The sequence below is a fragment of the Nicotiana tabacum genome, chromosome 7 (assembly GCF_000715075.1).
Source record: "Nicotiana tabacum cultivar K326 chromosome 7, ASM71507v2, whole genome shotgun sequence".
In the NCBI taxonomy this organism is placed as follows: Eukaryota; Viridiplantae; Streptophyta; class Magnoliopsida; order Solanales; family Solanaceae; genus Nicotiana; species Nicotiana tabacum.
The window spans coordinates 117,128,680-117,144,169 of NC_134086.1; the positions used below are offsets into that span (position 1 = coordinate 117,128,680).

The 15,490-nt window shown below is 38.6% G+C and overlaps 3 protein-coding genes across 3 annotated transcripts; 2 read left to right on the top strand and 1 right to left on the bottom strand.

The window, feature by feature from the left end:
• The first annotated feature begins 5,167 nt into the window (after positions 1-5,167).
• Positions 5,168-9,974, top strand: LOC107797466 (stromal 70 kDa heat shock-related protein, chloroplastic). Its single transcript, XM_075217533.1, has 8 exons — positions 5,168-5,945; positions 6,901-7,153; positions 7,569-7,648; positions 7,762-7,904; positions 8,001-8,099; positions 8,220-8,409; positions 8,487-8,885; positions 9,128-9,974. Exons 1-8 carry the CDS (start codon positions 5,397-5,399, stop codon positions 9,533-9,535), a joined length of 2,121 nt encoding a protein of 706 aa, XP_075073634.1. The 5' UTR covers positions 5,168-5,396; the 3' UTR covers positions 9,536-9,974.
• Positions 9,975-10,149: 175 nt separating this feature from the next.
• Positions 10,150-12,325, bottom strand: LOC107797467 (uncharacterized). The gene is made up of 2 exons (XM_016620360.2): positions 11,851-12,325; positions 10,150-11,356 (listed from the first exon to the last, which is right to left on the bottom strand). Exons 1-2 carry the CDS (start codon positions 12,197-12,199, stop codon positions 10,419-10,421), a joined length of 1,287 nt encoding a protein of 428 aa, XP_016475846.1. The 5' UTR covers positions 12,200-12,325; the 3' UTR covers positions 10,150-10,418.
• Positions 12,326-14,284: 1,959 nt separating this feature from the next.
• LOC107797463 (3'-5' exonuclease-like) lies at positions 14,285-14,929 on the top strand. The gene has a single exon (XM_016620358.1). The coding sequence runs from the start codon at positions 14,285-14,287 to the stop codon at positions 14,927-14,929; it is 645 nt and encodes a 214-aa protein (XP_016475844.1).
• Positions 14,930-15,490: the final 561 nt, after the last annotated feature.

Consider the following 15,490-nt stretch of genomic DNA (forward strand, 5'->3'; position numbering starts at 1 on the left):
CGAGTGGTGAGGTTCGACGAATTTCATGTCCTAGTAGGGTGGTTTTATATTCTAAGACCCAACAGATGGCTAGGAAGGATTGTCTTTCTTATTTGGGATTTTGTGATAGATATTAGTGCAAAGACTCCTACCATTGATTCAGTTCCGGTGGTGAGGGATTTTTCGAATGTGTTTCTTGTGGTCGGGCATGTTACCGGGCGGGGTTGTTGATTTCGGTATTGATTTGATGTCGGGCACCATATCGTAAGGCACCGGCAGAGTTAAAAGAGCAGCTACAGGGTTTCCTTGATAAGGGGTTCATTGGCAGGCAATGTGGATATATGTTCTAACTTGAGTTGGCTTGGTTGGCTCCGAGTTGTATTGTTGAGGGATGTGTTGAGTCGGTTGTTATTGAGTAATTAGTGTTCTGAGGTGATATATGAGTTACTTTTCTGCGTTGCGAGGCGTTATGATTTGTTGGTTATAAGCACATATGGTGCTGTTCCATTGGGTTTTCATAGTGAAAGTCGAGCGGGAAGAGTACTGAGTATTGCTCGATGAATGACGTATCTGTTATGTCCCTTCGGGTTTGTGTGGTGTTATGTATTTGCTTCACCGTGGGTATGATGATTTGCTTTGGTTCTAGACATCAATCGCGCATGGTCGTCAATTTCGAGCAGAGTGACTTGAGGTGTTTCATGTGGACCAATGTCTGGATAGGGTCGCGCATTGCAGCGAAGTTATGTGGAGATATGACCTTGCGGGTTAGATTCATGTGTTCTATTTCTATGATATGAGACGGGTTCTCAGCCTTGTGTTGTGGTGGTACTGGTGAGCTTGCGGTACAGCTCTTTCATTTGAGTCATTTTCATGATTTGAGTATGTTCGGATTGTTGCTTATTGGTGCGCGGATTTCACAAGTTGAGGCTTTAGCCTGTATTGATGTTTCGTATCACCAGAGTAGTGTGTTGGATTAGATGAGATCGTTGGGATCATTAATGAATACGAACAGATTCGATTTCAGCATGTTGGAAGGATAATATCGAGGTTTGGCTCAGAAATTTGCTATGGTCTTTGCCAAAGGAGAAGTGGCTTCATGAATGGTTGATCTGAGAGAAGGTTAAGGTTTACTGTGTGTTTCATTTATCATTGATAGTGTATGGAAGTGTTGGAATGAGACTTTAGTTGATAAGAGTTTTTCTATCGATATTCGGGTGTTGTGTGCAGCTACCGTGATTAGAAGTTATCACTACAAGTATTTGAGTTATGTGGTATATCATGTGATTTCACCTGAGGTTGCAGGTATGGGTTGTTACAGCTTGTTCGGGCTTATTCGGAATATAGATGTGAGATTCTGATATTGTGGATGATTTCGGAAGTGGAAATGTGGTTCTAAGGTTTATGGGCTAGGTTGGATTGTGAAATTTAAGTTACATTGTGTTATCGGACCTATATGAGATAGGGTGACGTGGGATCACCCCGGGTATATTCATAGTAGGGTTATTCAGCGATTGGTTGGCTTTTGGAACAACTCTGGGCACGTTCAAGGACGAACGTATGTTTAAGTGGGGGAGGATGTAACGACCCGACCAGTCATTTTGAGCTATTGCACTTGGATCGACAGTTCTCGGGCATGACTTGCCCCGTGTGATTTATTATGACTTATGTAAATCGTTGGTTTTGGTTTTCACGGTAATCGGAATGAATTTGGAAGAACAGTTCTTAGTTTGAAGCTTGAAATTTGAAAAGTTTGACCAAGATTTGACTTGTTGGTATATGATCTCGGATTTGACGTGGGATCACCCTCGGGTATGTGCATGGTAGGTTCTTAGGCTTGAATCCGATGTGATTTTGGTGTTTCGATGTTGTTTTGAATGTTCCGAAGGTTGGAACAAGTTTGGATGAGGTTATGGGATATGTTGGCATGTTTGGTTGAGGTCCTAAGGGCCTCAGGTGAGTTTCGTGTGGTTAAACGGATCAATTTTGGACTTTGGACTTGGCAGTTTTTGCTGGTTTTGTGTTGCAGACGATTTGTTCTTCACGTTCGCGGTCAGGGACCCACGTTCGCGAAGGGTGTTTTCTGAGGCGGCGATTTTGACTTCGTGTTCGCGATGTTGTGATGTTTTGATTCTCTGCGTTCGCGAGGCCTGTGTCGCGTTCACGTAGAGTAAGTGGGAGCAGCTGGGGTCCTAGCCTTTTGTGCTTTACAATCGCACAAGGCGTTCACGTTCGCGATGGTTTGGAAAGCGGATGCTTCACGTTCGCGAGCTGGAGGTCGCGTTCGCGTAAGGGAAATTTATGGTCAGCAGATTTTTGTGCTTCGCGAACACGAGGCTTTGACCGCGTTCGCGAAAAAGGTTTTTGATACCTAGGCAAAATATTTAAATAGTCATTGTCCGCGATTTTGGGGTTAACTTTTACCATTTTGGACGATTTTGGAGCTTTTTGCGAGGATTTGAAGAAGGATTCAAGAGATAACACCTGGAGGTAAGATTTTTGAACTCAATATTCGATCCTATGTTGCTTCTTACTTGTTTAATCATGAAATATGTGAAAAATTAAAGCCTAAAATTGAGGAATTAGGGCTTGAATTTGGAGAGTGTAAATTGAGAATTTGAAGGGGCAATTGAGGTCCGATTTTGATGTTCTTGGTATGTATAAACTCGTGAGAGGATGAAAATTCTATTGATGTGACTTTTATCGGATTCTAAGACGTGGGCCCGGGGGCCGGGTTTGAGCAATTTCGGGATTTTTTATGTAAATTAGATACTTTTGAGTGGGCTTTGTTCCCTTAGTATATTTTAATAATTATGTACTGATTGTGGCTAGATTTGGAGCATCTAGAGGTTGATTTGTGAAGGCAAAGGCATCGCCGGCTAGAGTTTGGACCGGATCGAGGTGAGTAATGATTGTAAATGATGTTCTGAGGGTATGAAACCCCGGATTGCACATCGTTGTGCTATATTGAGGTGACACACACGCTAGATGACGAGCGTGGGGTCGTGCACTAATAGGGATTGTGACCTAGTTCATCCCGAATGATTTGTTTTACTGCACATTTGATTGAAAACTATTTGCTATCATCTTGTTTTGGGCGGAATGCCATATTTGGGCCTAGTGCCAACTATTTGGACCCTTATGGGATTTTTACTGATATTTTCTCACAATTTTGACTTTAAACTTGTACTCAGTCATGTTATATACTACTGTTTTCATAATTCAGCCATGTTTACTCTATTTTAATATATTAAATAATATTTCAAATATTATTTTGGGCTAAGCATCATGTTTTACTGTTGCCCGAGTGGCTTATGTGATTTTGACTGAGTAAGGCCGATGGCCTGTGTTGTAAGGATACTTTTGGGTCGGGCTATACGCCACAGCGGTGATACACTGATTGTGATTATGAGGACGAGGGCCTGAGTTTTCTACGCCACGAGGTGACTTGTTGTTATGAGGCCGAGAGCCTAGTGATGATGCCACGAGATGACTTGATATTTCGCTTGGGCCGTAAGGGGCCCCTCCAGGAGTCTGCACACCCCCAGTGAGCGCGGATACCCATTGTGATGTGAGAGATAGCCCGAGGGGCTGGTGTTGTTCTATGATCTTGCCCGAGGAGCGATCCTTTATGTATTTATCTTTCCTAGTTGCTTGTCATTTATCTGCTTAATTGGTAAAAAGACATTTCATGAAGTTTAAAATGAACTAAATGACTTTAATATCTTCACTGATTTACTGTTTTTACTGGCTTTTACTGCTTCATTATAGCTTGTAATGTGTCTTACGTGATTTCTTGCTTTCAGTCTTTATTTATGATTATTACTCACTGAGTTGGAGTACTCCCTGCACCCCGCGTGTATATTCAGGTGTTGCTGATCCTGCTAGTGAGGGTTGAGAGCTCCCGACAGATTTTGGAGTCCACGAGGTAGTTGCTTGGCGTCCGCAGTCCCGTGTTTCTCCCCCTTATCTCAGTTCTCTTCCCTATTTATTGACTTTGTAATAGTTTGGTATACTTTTCAGAATTGTGTTAGAATTGATAGATGCTCATGACTAGTGACATCCCGGTATCAGGCTGTGTTGAATTTTACTTTCGCAAACTGTAACGTTCACTGCTTACTCTTGGATTATTTACTATGTTTTAGACGTAATTCTTATTGCTTAACTGCTTAAAACTGAAATGGAAAAGTGTCGACTGACATTGTCTTCACGAAAGACGCCATCACGACCGAGTATGGGTTTAGGGTCGTGACAATAACAATAGGGATACATCAGTTGGTAAATCAGAAATAGTCATATTTACAACTGGTAATTGAAAAATAGCCACAGTTTCAAAAGTAATCAAAATTTAGACACTTTTCATGTAAAGATAAAATCTGAACAAAAACACTTTTACAAATCCTAAAATATTCCAGCATAATATGTTGGAGTTCGAATTTTTTACATATGAGCTTCCAGCATAATATGTTGTAAATTTATAATGTGATTGAGTTCCATTATAATATGGTAGAAGTTTATATGAAGGAGCTCCATAATCCCACATAATATACTGGAACTTTCCGTGTGCTGGAGTTACAACATAATATGGTGGAAGTTTATACGCAGGAGCTCTATAGTCCCGCATATTATCTTGGAACTTTACATGTTTTAGCAAAACAATGATTTTTCAATGACTTTGCAAATGATGATTATTTTTTGATTGCCAATCCGAAAAATAACTAGCCAATGCTATTTTTACGGTAAATTGAGATGCCAAATTAAGAGTAATTGTTGATTTAATTCGAATTGGATTAAGGTAAAAATGATAATTGAAAAGTTAACTATACAACACTCCCTAAGAATTAAAAAAACATTAAGATTTTTAATGTGCCTAATGAGAACGAGGGAAGTACACAAATAACCCTTGAAGTGGGTCTACCTTTAAGTTTAACAAGCATTGCACCTCGGTTGTCCAACGAGCAATACTTTAAACTTTTGGTCATAAAATTCTGCCCATAAGATATGTGGAGGCCAAAAGTTAAAAATCACCCCAAAAATTGTCATAATTCTGCAATTTTTGAAATGAAAATTGTGGCTGCCGGCCTGTAGGCTACGGATGATCCATTGGGTCCTTCCAGTAATCAGAAAAGAACACACGAGGGGGCCCAAAACGAATGAGCCAATCATAAGCTTTAATTTCAATCACAAACGAGCACACCCAATAGATCATTCTAGAACCGTCCACGTGTCCTCACCTAACCCTCAACCTCCCCTCTTATCTTCTCTTCTTCTACTCCTCCTCCTCCTCACTCCTTGTTCACTCCGCTCTAATCCCCCAAATCATCAAATTCCTCTCTTCTAGGGTTAGGGTTTCCTCCAACCTTTACACGCACAAGTTTACACACCGATAAATTCAATCTCTTTGTATTCAATTGATAAATATGGCGTCTTCAACAGCTCAAATTCACGCTCTTGGAGCCACATATTTCACAACTTCCTCTTCCAGTAGAAAACCCTCAAAGACAGTGTTTTTAGGTCAAAACCTAAACAACAGAACCCTAGCGTTCGGACTGAAGCAGAAGAAGAGCAGTAGCAGCCGGAGAAATGGTGGTGGTCACGCGCCGCTGCGGGTGGTGGCGGAGAAGGTGGTGGGAATTGACTTGGGGACGACCAATTCCGCCGTGGCTGCTATGGAAGGAGGGAAGCCCACCATAGTGACCAACGCTGAAGGGCAGAGGACAACACCTTCAGTGGTGGCTTATACTAAGAACGGGGATAGGCTTGTCGGGCAAATTGCGAAGCGTCAGGCTGTGGTGAACCCGGAGAATACGTTCTTTTCGGTGAAGAGATTCATAGGGAGGAAAATGAATGAGGTGGATGAGGAGTCGAAGCAGGTCTCGTACAATGTTATTAGAGATGAGAATGGAAACGTCAAGCTCGATTGCCCTGCCATTGGCAAATCATTCGCAGCCGAAGAAATTTCAGCTCAGGTATATATTTAATCTTGCATTCTCCTTCATAAACATGTATTAACGCTTTAGGATGCTTTTGGTATGAAGTTAGTAAAAAAGTTGATAACGTATGATATTACAAGGTGTTGGATAAGGTATGAGGATAGGGTTTAACTTAATATGTACTAAAGACTGACAATAATATCTTTTTTTTTGTCCAAGTCAATAATATCTAAGTATTGATTGAAGTAAGAGATATGGAGCAAAAGTAGATTTATTGTAAAAGAACATTATTTTTTTTCATATGATATTACAAGGTGTAGGATAAGGTCTGAGGATAGTGTTTTAACATAATTTGTATTAAATATTGGCTTTTGAGGTATTGTAAAAGAACATTATTTTTTCTTCATATGATATTATAAGGTGTAGGATAAGGTATGAGGATAGTGTTTAAACATAATTTGTATTTAAGATTGGCAGTATTGAAGTTTTGATTAAAGAGATATGGAGTGGAAGTAGGTGTATTGTAAAAGAACTTTTTTTTTTCTTTTTGAGAAAACGTGTTCCAGAAAGGCAACCATACACTGTTAGACTGTTAGTCCAGGAAAATATGAAGGAGAAGGTAAATATTTTCCTAAATAATCTTTTACTCCATGCAAAAAATGCCTTTAGTATAATTATTTTCATGATTCGAGATCCTGATGTTCGTTAATTCACAGGGCGTCTGTTTTTCATTAAATTGTTATTTCACATGGCTTTTGCTGGAGCTGTGTGAGGAATATAATTTTGCTGTCCAATAAAGCATTATTTATATGAGGTTCAAAACTGATTAGACAAGAGTTTATACAGAGGCTAGAGCATCCTGCCATATACTTATTTTCTTATGTTTTTATTTTTAATTCCATAGTTAAGTCAGCTGGCAATTGTTTAGGGATGTTATTGCTTGCAAAACTAAGTTGACTGACTAATGCTTTTACTCCCTTTTCTGGTTTAGGTCTTGAGGAAGTTGGTGGATGATGCATCCAAATTTTTGAATGACAAGGTTTCCAAAGCTGTTGTCACAGTTCCTGCATACTTCAATGATTCTCAGAGGACAGCAACAAAGGATGCCGGTCGTATTGCTGGATTAGAGGTTCTCCGGATAATTAATGAACCAACTGCTGCCTCCCTGGCTTATGGTTTTGAAAAGAAGAACAATGAAACTATTTTGGTTTTTGATCTTGGAGGTGGTACTTTTGATGTATCAGGTAATAATGGCACTATGGTTACCCACTGTCGTTGATTTCATATTTTGAGTTTATCGATACTGATGCTTTGCATACAGCCACAATTTGAAGGAGAGGATTAGCTTTAAACAAGTTTGTAGGGATAGTTATAGAAATAAAATAAAAGTATTCTACAAGTTGCTGCTTATTCTTTACTGCTGTTTATCGTGTAGCGTTTTGAGCTTGAGCTGTATGGTTAAAAGGTTCATAGGAATGGGCTGATAGCTGCCAAATTTAAATTGTTGATTCTTTATTTAGTAATGTGACTCTCTGTGCTGGTTTTTCCTCACATGTAGCTCTCTTATGTAGTTTAGGGGATACTTTTATAAGATGTCTCTATCCATGTCTTTGTGCGTACTAATCCCTGGGGCAATTGGACTAATATATTTGCTTGCAGTTCTTGAGGTTGGTGACGGTGTTTTTGAGGTGTTGTCTACTTCTGGTGATACCCATCTTGGTGGTGACGATTTTGACAAGGTTTGCATCTTTTCTTTCCTACCAACAAAATGTTGTTGCGACTTGATTGAGCAATCTAACTCTAAACCATTAGTACCTGCTAGAGGTCACTTACAAGTGTTTCGTTCATGCAGAGAATTGTTGATTGGCTTGCTTCAGATTTCAAGAAGAATGAAGGTATTGATCTTCTGAAGGACAAACAAGCTCTTCAACGTCTGACTGAGACTGCTGAAAAAGCTAAGATGGAACTGTCATCACTGACACAGACTAACATCAGGTATGTACTGTGTTTCAACCTTCATTTTGTTTTTGTCTTATCCTGTTGGGGCTTCTCTCTCTGTTGATATTGAAATTATATATTTTTGTTTTGCAGTTTACCATTCATCACAGCCACTGCAGATGGTCCTAAACACATTGAGACCACTATCACACGGGGTAAATTTGAAGAACTATGCTCAGATCTGCTTGACAGGTGTCTGCAATAGAACATACTTTTGTAGCTTATCAATTTTTATTTTTTTTTAAAAAGTTGGTGTGGCGTTTATGAGATAAGGTCTTGATGTCAGTTTTTTTGCTATTGTTCTGCAATCAGGCTTAAAACTCCTGTTCAGAATTCCTTGAGAGATGCCAAGCTCTCCTTCAGCGATATTGATGAGGTGATCCTTGTTGGTGGTTCTACACGTATTCCAGCTGTTCAGGAACTTGTTAAGAAATTGACTGGAAAGGACCCCAATGTTACAGTAAATCCTGATGAAGTTGTTGCTCTCGGTGCTGCAGTGCAGGTGAGATTGTTGTTCCTCGTGCATCTTGTGTTCTTGATTTGTATTTTGGTGCACCTCTCATTTTCTCATTTTTGTAGGCTGGAGTATTGGCCGGAGATGTCAGTGATATTGTTCTTTTAGATGTCACACCGTTGTCCATTGGTTTGGAAACACTTGGTGGTGTGATGACAAAGATCATTCCAAGAAATACAACATTACCTACCTCAAAATCAGAAGTATTCTCTACTGCTGCTGATGGTCAGACAAGTGTAGAAATTAATGTCCTTCAAGGGGAGCGAGAATTTGTTAGGGATAACAAGTCTTTGGGCAGCTTCCGGCTTGATGGTATTCCTCCCGCCCCAAGAGGGGTTCCACAAATTGAAGTGAAATTTGATATTGATGCCAATGGCATTCTCTCCGTCACTGCTATTGACAAGGGTACTGGGAAGAAGCAAGACATCACCATTACTGGTGCCAGCACATTGCCCGGTGATGAGGTATGTTTTTGACTTCCAATTGTACTAGCACCAAAGTCTCTTTAGCAATTCTAGTTGGATTATTGGGCAAAGAGCTGTATAGTGCTTATCAGCTGCTGAAATTTGCTTTCTCTTTCCTTTTTGTATTTTTATTTTTTTTTAAAAATACTTTTGGTTGTCCATGAGTGGTATGTTGCATGTCATTTCATGTAAATTCCCCTTACTGCTCATAAGTGATGGAATATCTGGTTGTGTGGGAACAGGTTGAGAGAATGGTTAAAGAAGCTGAAAGATTCGCCCAGGAAGACAAGGAGAAGAGAGATGCTATAGACACAAAGAACCAGGCTGATTCTGTTGTCTACCAGACAGAGAAGCAGCTGAAGGAACTTGGAGACAAAGTACCAGGGCCGGTGAAAGAGAAAGTTGAGGCTAAACTTGGAGAGCTTAAAGAAGCGATCTCAGGGGGCTCAACTCAAACCATGAAGGATGCGATGGCTGCCCTTAACCAAGAAGTAATGCAACTTGGTCAGTCACTCTACAACCAGCCCGGTGCTGGAGCTGCACCAGGTGCTGGTCCTGCACCTGGCGATTCCGCTGGTCCTTCAGAATCATCATCAGGGAAAGGACCTGATGGAGACGTAATTGATGCTGATTTCACCGACAGCAAGTGAGCATAGAAGAGAAATTTTGAGGCTATATTTAATTTTCAGCTTATTATACTCTTACTTAGGTTGTGTATAAGGTTTTTACTTTTGCACAATTACGATTTTGGGGGACAATTTCTGGTGGTTGGGGTCTGCGAAAAAGATGATTCATACAGGAAATAGAGGTTAGAAATGTTGAGTTAGGTGGCTACTCTTGCTTGCAAGATGAAACAGTGTCAACCCCATGAATATTTTTAGAGATGTCACCAGTCGTACCAAAAAGTTAGAGATACTGCTTTTCTGGTTCTCACCCCTACCATCCCCAAACTTGATATTTAGGGGTACTTGTGGATCGATTCCTAAAGCTCCTTGTGCTTTTGATTACTTGTTCTCTCAGTCTCAGACTTGCTGTTGTTGGAGTTATTGAATTTGAATTTAATTCTTACTAGTTAGTACCAACAATAAATTAGTGTAGATTTCTTTTTCCAAGCTCGTCTCACAGTTCTTGTTCGTATCTGGAATCGAGTATTCATTTATGGACAAAAGCTTACAGAATTTGTATATTTAAATACAATATGGCAGCTTTAATATTCTACCGCTGCACTGAGAAAAGTCTAAAATACGTTAGCTCAAGCTTAATGTAAGTGCGAAATAAATGTCCCCGAGGGACCTATCACAATTTCAATGTTCATTATACAACGTCCAAGGTAAACACAAAAGATGGATGTACATCACTTTTTGGTTATAGAGTTATTTTTGACTATACAAAAACGTATGTCAAATAAATAAGAGAAGCTCTTTCAAAACATATGTGCATGAGAAGGTAAAGTTGTTGTCTCCATTGACTCACACTACAGAAGTTAAATACAGAAACAACTGCGATTTGTAGAGCGGATAAGAGTCTCAACTCTCAAGTATCCCCCGAGGCAGCCATATTGGAGAAGCGAGGACTCAGTGGTATGGGACTCGGAGAAAGACTACTGGTTCTTCTTTCCACAGAATAGCCACCTGGAGAAGGACAACCATTTCCTATCTCCATAGAGTAACTGCCCGGCGATATACTTCCATTTCTCCTTTCCCCACAATGGCCATAGTCATCGTAGTGCATACATTTCGTACAACAGCCACTCCCACGGCTGTGTCTAGCGGGTGATTGATAGTAATGTTGATTATGATCCACTTGATACCTTAAGCCCTCAGCTCGGCCAACAGACCTAACAGAAACAAGCCTTTCTGGCCCTTTGAGTGGATCACCAGGACCAGGTGGAGGTTTGCTTAACTGGTACCCGTTGTAATTTGGTTGTCTATAGTTGTAATAGTGAAGGTGCTGCTGCTGCAGTGATTGAGGGGTATGATGGAAACCGTGTTGCTGCGGGCTAGTGACATTGTAAAAGCTAGGTGAGCTCTGAACTTTGTGCAATTGACTTCTATTCTGAAAAATACTTTGTAACAAAGACTCTTGGATTACACCATCAGTAGTGCAACTCTCAGGAGATCTTGGTGAAGAACAAGCAGAGGAGATGTTAAAAGAAGCATGACTTATGCTTAGAGGTGGTACCCGAATCCCTGCTTCCCTGGCACGGATTATACCATTAATGGCATCAATATATCGTTGTTCTAGAGGTTCTGGTGGCGTTGTATGGTGGTCTACCACGACGGGTTTTGCTGGGAAGAGGAAGGCACGAAGCCTCGGGATTCCTGCACTCTCACAACGATCATATTCATCTAACATGTGGCGTAGATCCTCGTCTGTTTTTACTGAGATCAAGGCATCAAGATCCTCATGTACTAACTGATATTTGAGAACCATATCACCCTCAATTTGGGGAGTAAGCTTCTTCATAAGTTCTGTAATGTGAAGGACAAATAACGTTATTCCCTTAGAGAACTCTTATTCAACTCAAGAATTTTAGGAAAAGAGACTTTAAATATGCAATTATATTTCCTTGAAGTTAAGAATCAATGAGGCTGAAGCCTGTTTTGGGTCTTGTCAATGATTAATGGCTGTTTGAGTTAAGGTACATGCCAAATCTATCTGACCTTACTATGTCATTCTCTAGAACTATCAAAGGCAAAATAATGAATAAAGATGAACAAAAGAATTACAGTATTCATCATTTTTCTCTTTCCTCTTAATTTGGATCCATGCCAACTTGCCAATGAACTTGATATGAATTGAAAAACTTGAAATTGTTCATCATTAAAAGTCCAATTAAATACATGATACAAATCAATTCATGACTCAATTCCCTCAAATATTGCACATTTTCATGAATAGTGAATTTTTCAAGATAACAACTACGTCTCAATACCAAACACCATTGACCATATCGAATATTTACCTGAAAGTTTAATGTCCCGAGGAACGGAGATAACACGTGTCTCACCACCAACATACTTGAGGTGGCCATCAGCTGGCTGAGGAAGAATTTTTCCTCCATGGCTACATAGAAATTTAATCCTACTCTTAGGGGAGCTTGGTGTTGACCCAAGTGGTGAACCACATAAAACAGGTTCCTCCACCATTACACCTTCCATTGGCATTTTCAAACCAAATGACAAAACCCCAACAAGGAAAAATGAAATAAAAAAAGGTAAAAATTGTATATACACAAAGAAACAAAAGGAGAGAATTGGAATTAGAATAAGAATATTATGTTTCAATAATTGAGATGACAAAGAGAAGAACATGAATGGATTTGTGTATTTATATACGTAGAATTAGTTTCATCTATTTTTGTCACAGGCCATAGATTTGATTGTCTGGTTCTAACCCAATGTGAAATAACATAACAATTAATGAAGGGACTTTCTGGTATATAGGATAAACAAAGGTATCCCTTAATTTGATTACTTTAATGGTATTTCGGATTATTCTGAGGATTATTTCGTTTTGATTTGGATTTACAGTGGATATGAAGGGATAAAATGGATTTAAAATTTTCCCTTCTATTTAGGAAATTTAAGGATGATAATATGATTCAGTTGCCTACATTCATTGAGTTCCTCTATGGAACGTATGATATTTATAGAGTCGTAGTATTGTATGACACCTATTTTGGAATAACAGTTAAATGGATAAGATATTTTATTTTACACATTGGATAAAATTGAAACGATAAAGCACAAAATGGTCAAGGATTTATGACAATGTGTACTTATCCTTTTAACGGGAAAAATGACATTGTATAGATACTCTCAAAATAATAACGAAAAAATATATATTTTTGTATATATATATTCGGTATATTATATACAAAAATTATACACTTTTTTAACTACCGAATATAAATAATTTCTAGCGCGGGCTAAAAATGATAATACCCCTTTTAACAAATTGTTACAAGTGAAGAAGTTGAAAATAGGGTGATATAAGATAATTATCTTGTAGGAGTTAGAGGTAATTAGACGCGTTCCTATTTCCGATTAGTGAGGTATGTCAATCATTTCAACACAATTAGGATGCCGATAAGTATTTCTTTATCAATTTAATACGTATTCATTACTTAATCATTTTTGTCTTTCTATGTGGGAAAAAAGCCTATTTTTATTTCTAAAGTTGTCTTGAATTTTTTTGTACACAGCTAAATTTTACGAATAATATCTTACCCTTACTCTTCTATTATTGTTCGGAGTAAAATTATACTAATAAATTAGTCCCTGTTGGTCGTCTTGGACGAATAGTGACTATTTGAATTCCAAAAGTAACTCATACGATTCTTAAGTCCAATATTCTATTTATGATGGTGGTGTTAAAATTGATTTCTCGAGATAATATTGAAATGTGGATCTTCAAGTCTAGCCATTGTACAATTTCTGAATAGATACCAGAGTTTCCATCTCAACTTTTTGTTACTATAGGAAACCAGCCCAGCTAACTCGATTTCCTAAAGAAAAGCAAGCGGGCTCTTCCAAAGGAAATTCAGAAATAGCCAGATTTATAACCGATAATTGAAAAATAACAATAGTTTTAAAAATAACTAAATTTTAATTACTTTTTCATGTAAAGATAAAATCTGAATAAAATCACTCTTGAAAATCCAAAACAACTTCAACATAATATTTTACATGTGAGATTGCAACATAATATGCTGCAACTTTATACGCAGGAGTTCCATAATCCAACATATTATGTTAGAACTTTTCGTGCTTCAGCAAAACAATAACTATTTTTAATGACTTTGCTAACGCTGACTATTTTTTAATTACCTGTCCGAAAACTGGCTAGCCCGTGCAATTTTCACGCAATATTGAGTACTTGCCTCTAAACTCTCTCTATTTTTAAAAGTATATAAGTCTTGGTTCAGATCCCTTCAAACTTCCATTAGCTTTCGATCTAGTTGCTTTCTAAGTCTTGGGGTACAATCAGGTGCGGAACTAGAGTGTCCGGAGGAGTGCGTTCGGCCGAACTTAGTAGCTTTGGCTTGAATTATGTATAAATTATTAATTTAAAATCCACTAACTTGAAACGATTAGAATCCCGAATACATAAGCTTAAAATCCTGACTCCCCTCTGGATACAGTATGGGGTAACTCTATTTCATTCAGACTTATATAGATGGGAAGAAATTACCGACTAAGTAGTATTTTTTGTTTTCACTAGAACTTGAACATGATATTTTCAACTTTATTGATCATGTTTGAGCCCAATTTTATGTGGGCCTTTCAAAAAATTGTCTATATTAGTAGATCGTTACAAGAAAGTATTTTTAATAACCCTAATTTTACTATTTCTTCAAAATTGACAAGAGTGTAGAGGTAGCTTTTGAAAACGCCATGACTGTGAAGATCAATGAGTACGAACTGACCTGCCAATGTCAATACAAGCTCTACGATGTCATTCTGGATGATGAAATCGTAATCGAAACGACTGTCACTCATGATCCCGCTATTGTATCCTCATGGATCGACAAAACCGAAATCTTAAATGAATCCCGCCTCCACCGCTTGATTGTCGGCCTCGACATCGAGTGGCGTCCCAACTTCACCGCCGGACAAAACAACCCCGCCGCCACCATCCAACTTTGCGTCGGAAAATCCTGTCTCATTTACCAAATTATCCACTCCGCCAATATTCCCCGTCGACTCCGCCAGTTCCTCCAGAAAGAAACTTACGAATTTGTTGGTGTTGGTATTGAAAGTGACGTGAAGAAATTGAATCACGATTATGGACTTTTAGTGTCGAAGAAGGTTGATCTCCGGAAGTGGGCGGCGGCGGAGCTGAAGAAGAAGGAACTTCTCACGGCGGGACTGAAGGATTTGGTGAAGAAAATAGTGGGAAAAGAGATTGTGAAGCCCAAGAGTGTGACTATGAGTGCTTGGGATCAACGCAGGCTCAGCCCTAAGCAGATATGTTATGCTTGCCTTGATGCTTATCTTTCTTTTGAAATTGGGAGGATCTTAAGTGCTTGGTATGATTAGAACATGTTCATATGTTTTCCTTGTGACTACTCCATTGCAAATAGCATGTTAGTTTTAACTGGAGATCAGTAAAAGTAAGATAGAGATCTTTATAGAGTTATTTTCTTGGGCACAAGAAATTATTCTCTCTATTTTATTCATTTCAATTTACTGACGATTAGTTTTGTTATTCACTATAAATATTAGTTTAGTTATATGATCTTTTCGTTGGAGCTTGGTGAATGAAATTGGTGTATTCTTATTAGACATCTATAGTGAGAAAAGGATAAGACTCAATTAGATAACAATGTTGTAGAGCTCACTCGATTCAAATTTGTAACACTGAACTTTAAATTGTGACATTTTATTCATCAAACAGTATTAACATGAACTTTTAATGAAGACTAGAATAGGTAACCTTACAAGTGTTGTACGTTATACGTTTTGGTTAATGGATTGTTCAAAAACAAACTTTTTCTCTAGAAATGTTATTTTGTGTTGTCTTGATGTCGTTTGGTAGGGTGTATAAGGCCTTATTTGTTCGCATTTAATGGAGCTTTGAATCTTAATTAATCAGATCTT

Bases quoted from the DNA above. Each gene is read 5' to 3' on its own strand.
- LOC107797466 (XM_075217533.1), top strand. From the start codon at position 5,397: ATGGCGTCTTCAACAGCTCAAATTCACGCTCTTGGAGCCACATATTTC. The intron at 5,946-6,900 runs GTATATATTTAA...TTTCTGGTTTAG, and splicing joins CCGAAGAAATTTCAGCTCAG to GTCTTGAGGAAGTTGGTGGA. The intron at 8,100-8,219 runs GTGTCTGCAATA...TTCTGCAATCAG, and splicing joins TGCTCAGATCTGCTTGACAG to GCTTAAAACTCCTGTTCAGA.
- LOC107797463 (XM_016620358.1), top strand. From the start codon at position 14,285: ATGACTGTGAAGATCAATGAGTACGAACTGACCTGCCAATGTCAATAC.
- LOC107797467 (XM_016620360.2), bottom strand. From the start codon at position 12,199: ATGTTCTTCTCTTTGTCATCTCAATTATTGAAACATAATATTCTTATT. The intron at 11,357-11,850 runs GTAAATATTCGA...TTCACATTACAG, and splicing joins TCGGGACATTAAACTTTCAG to AACTTATGAAGAAGCTTACT.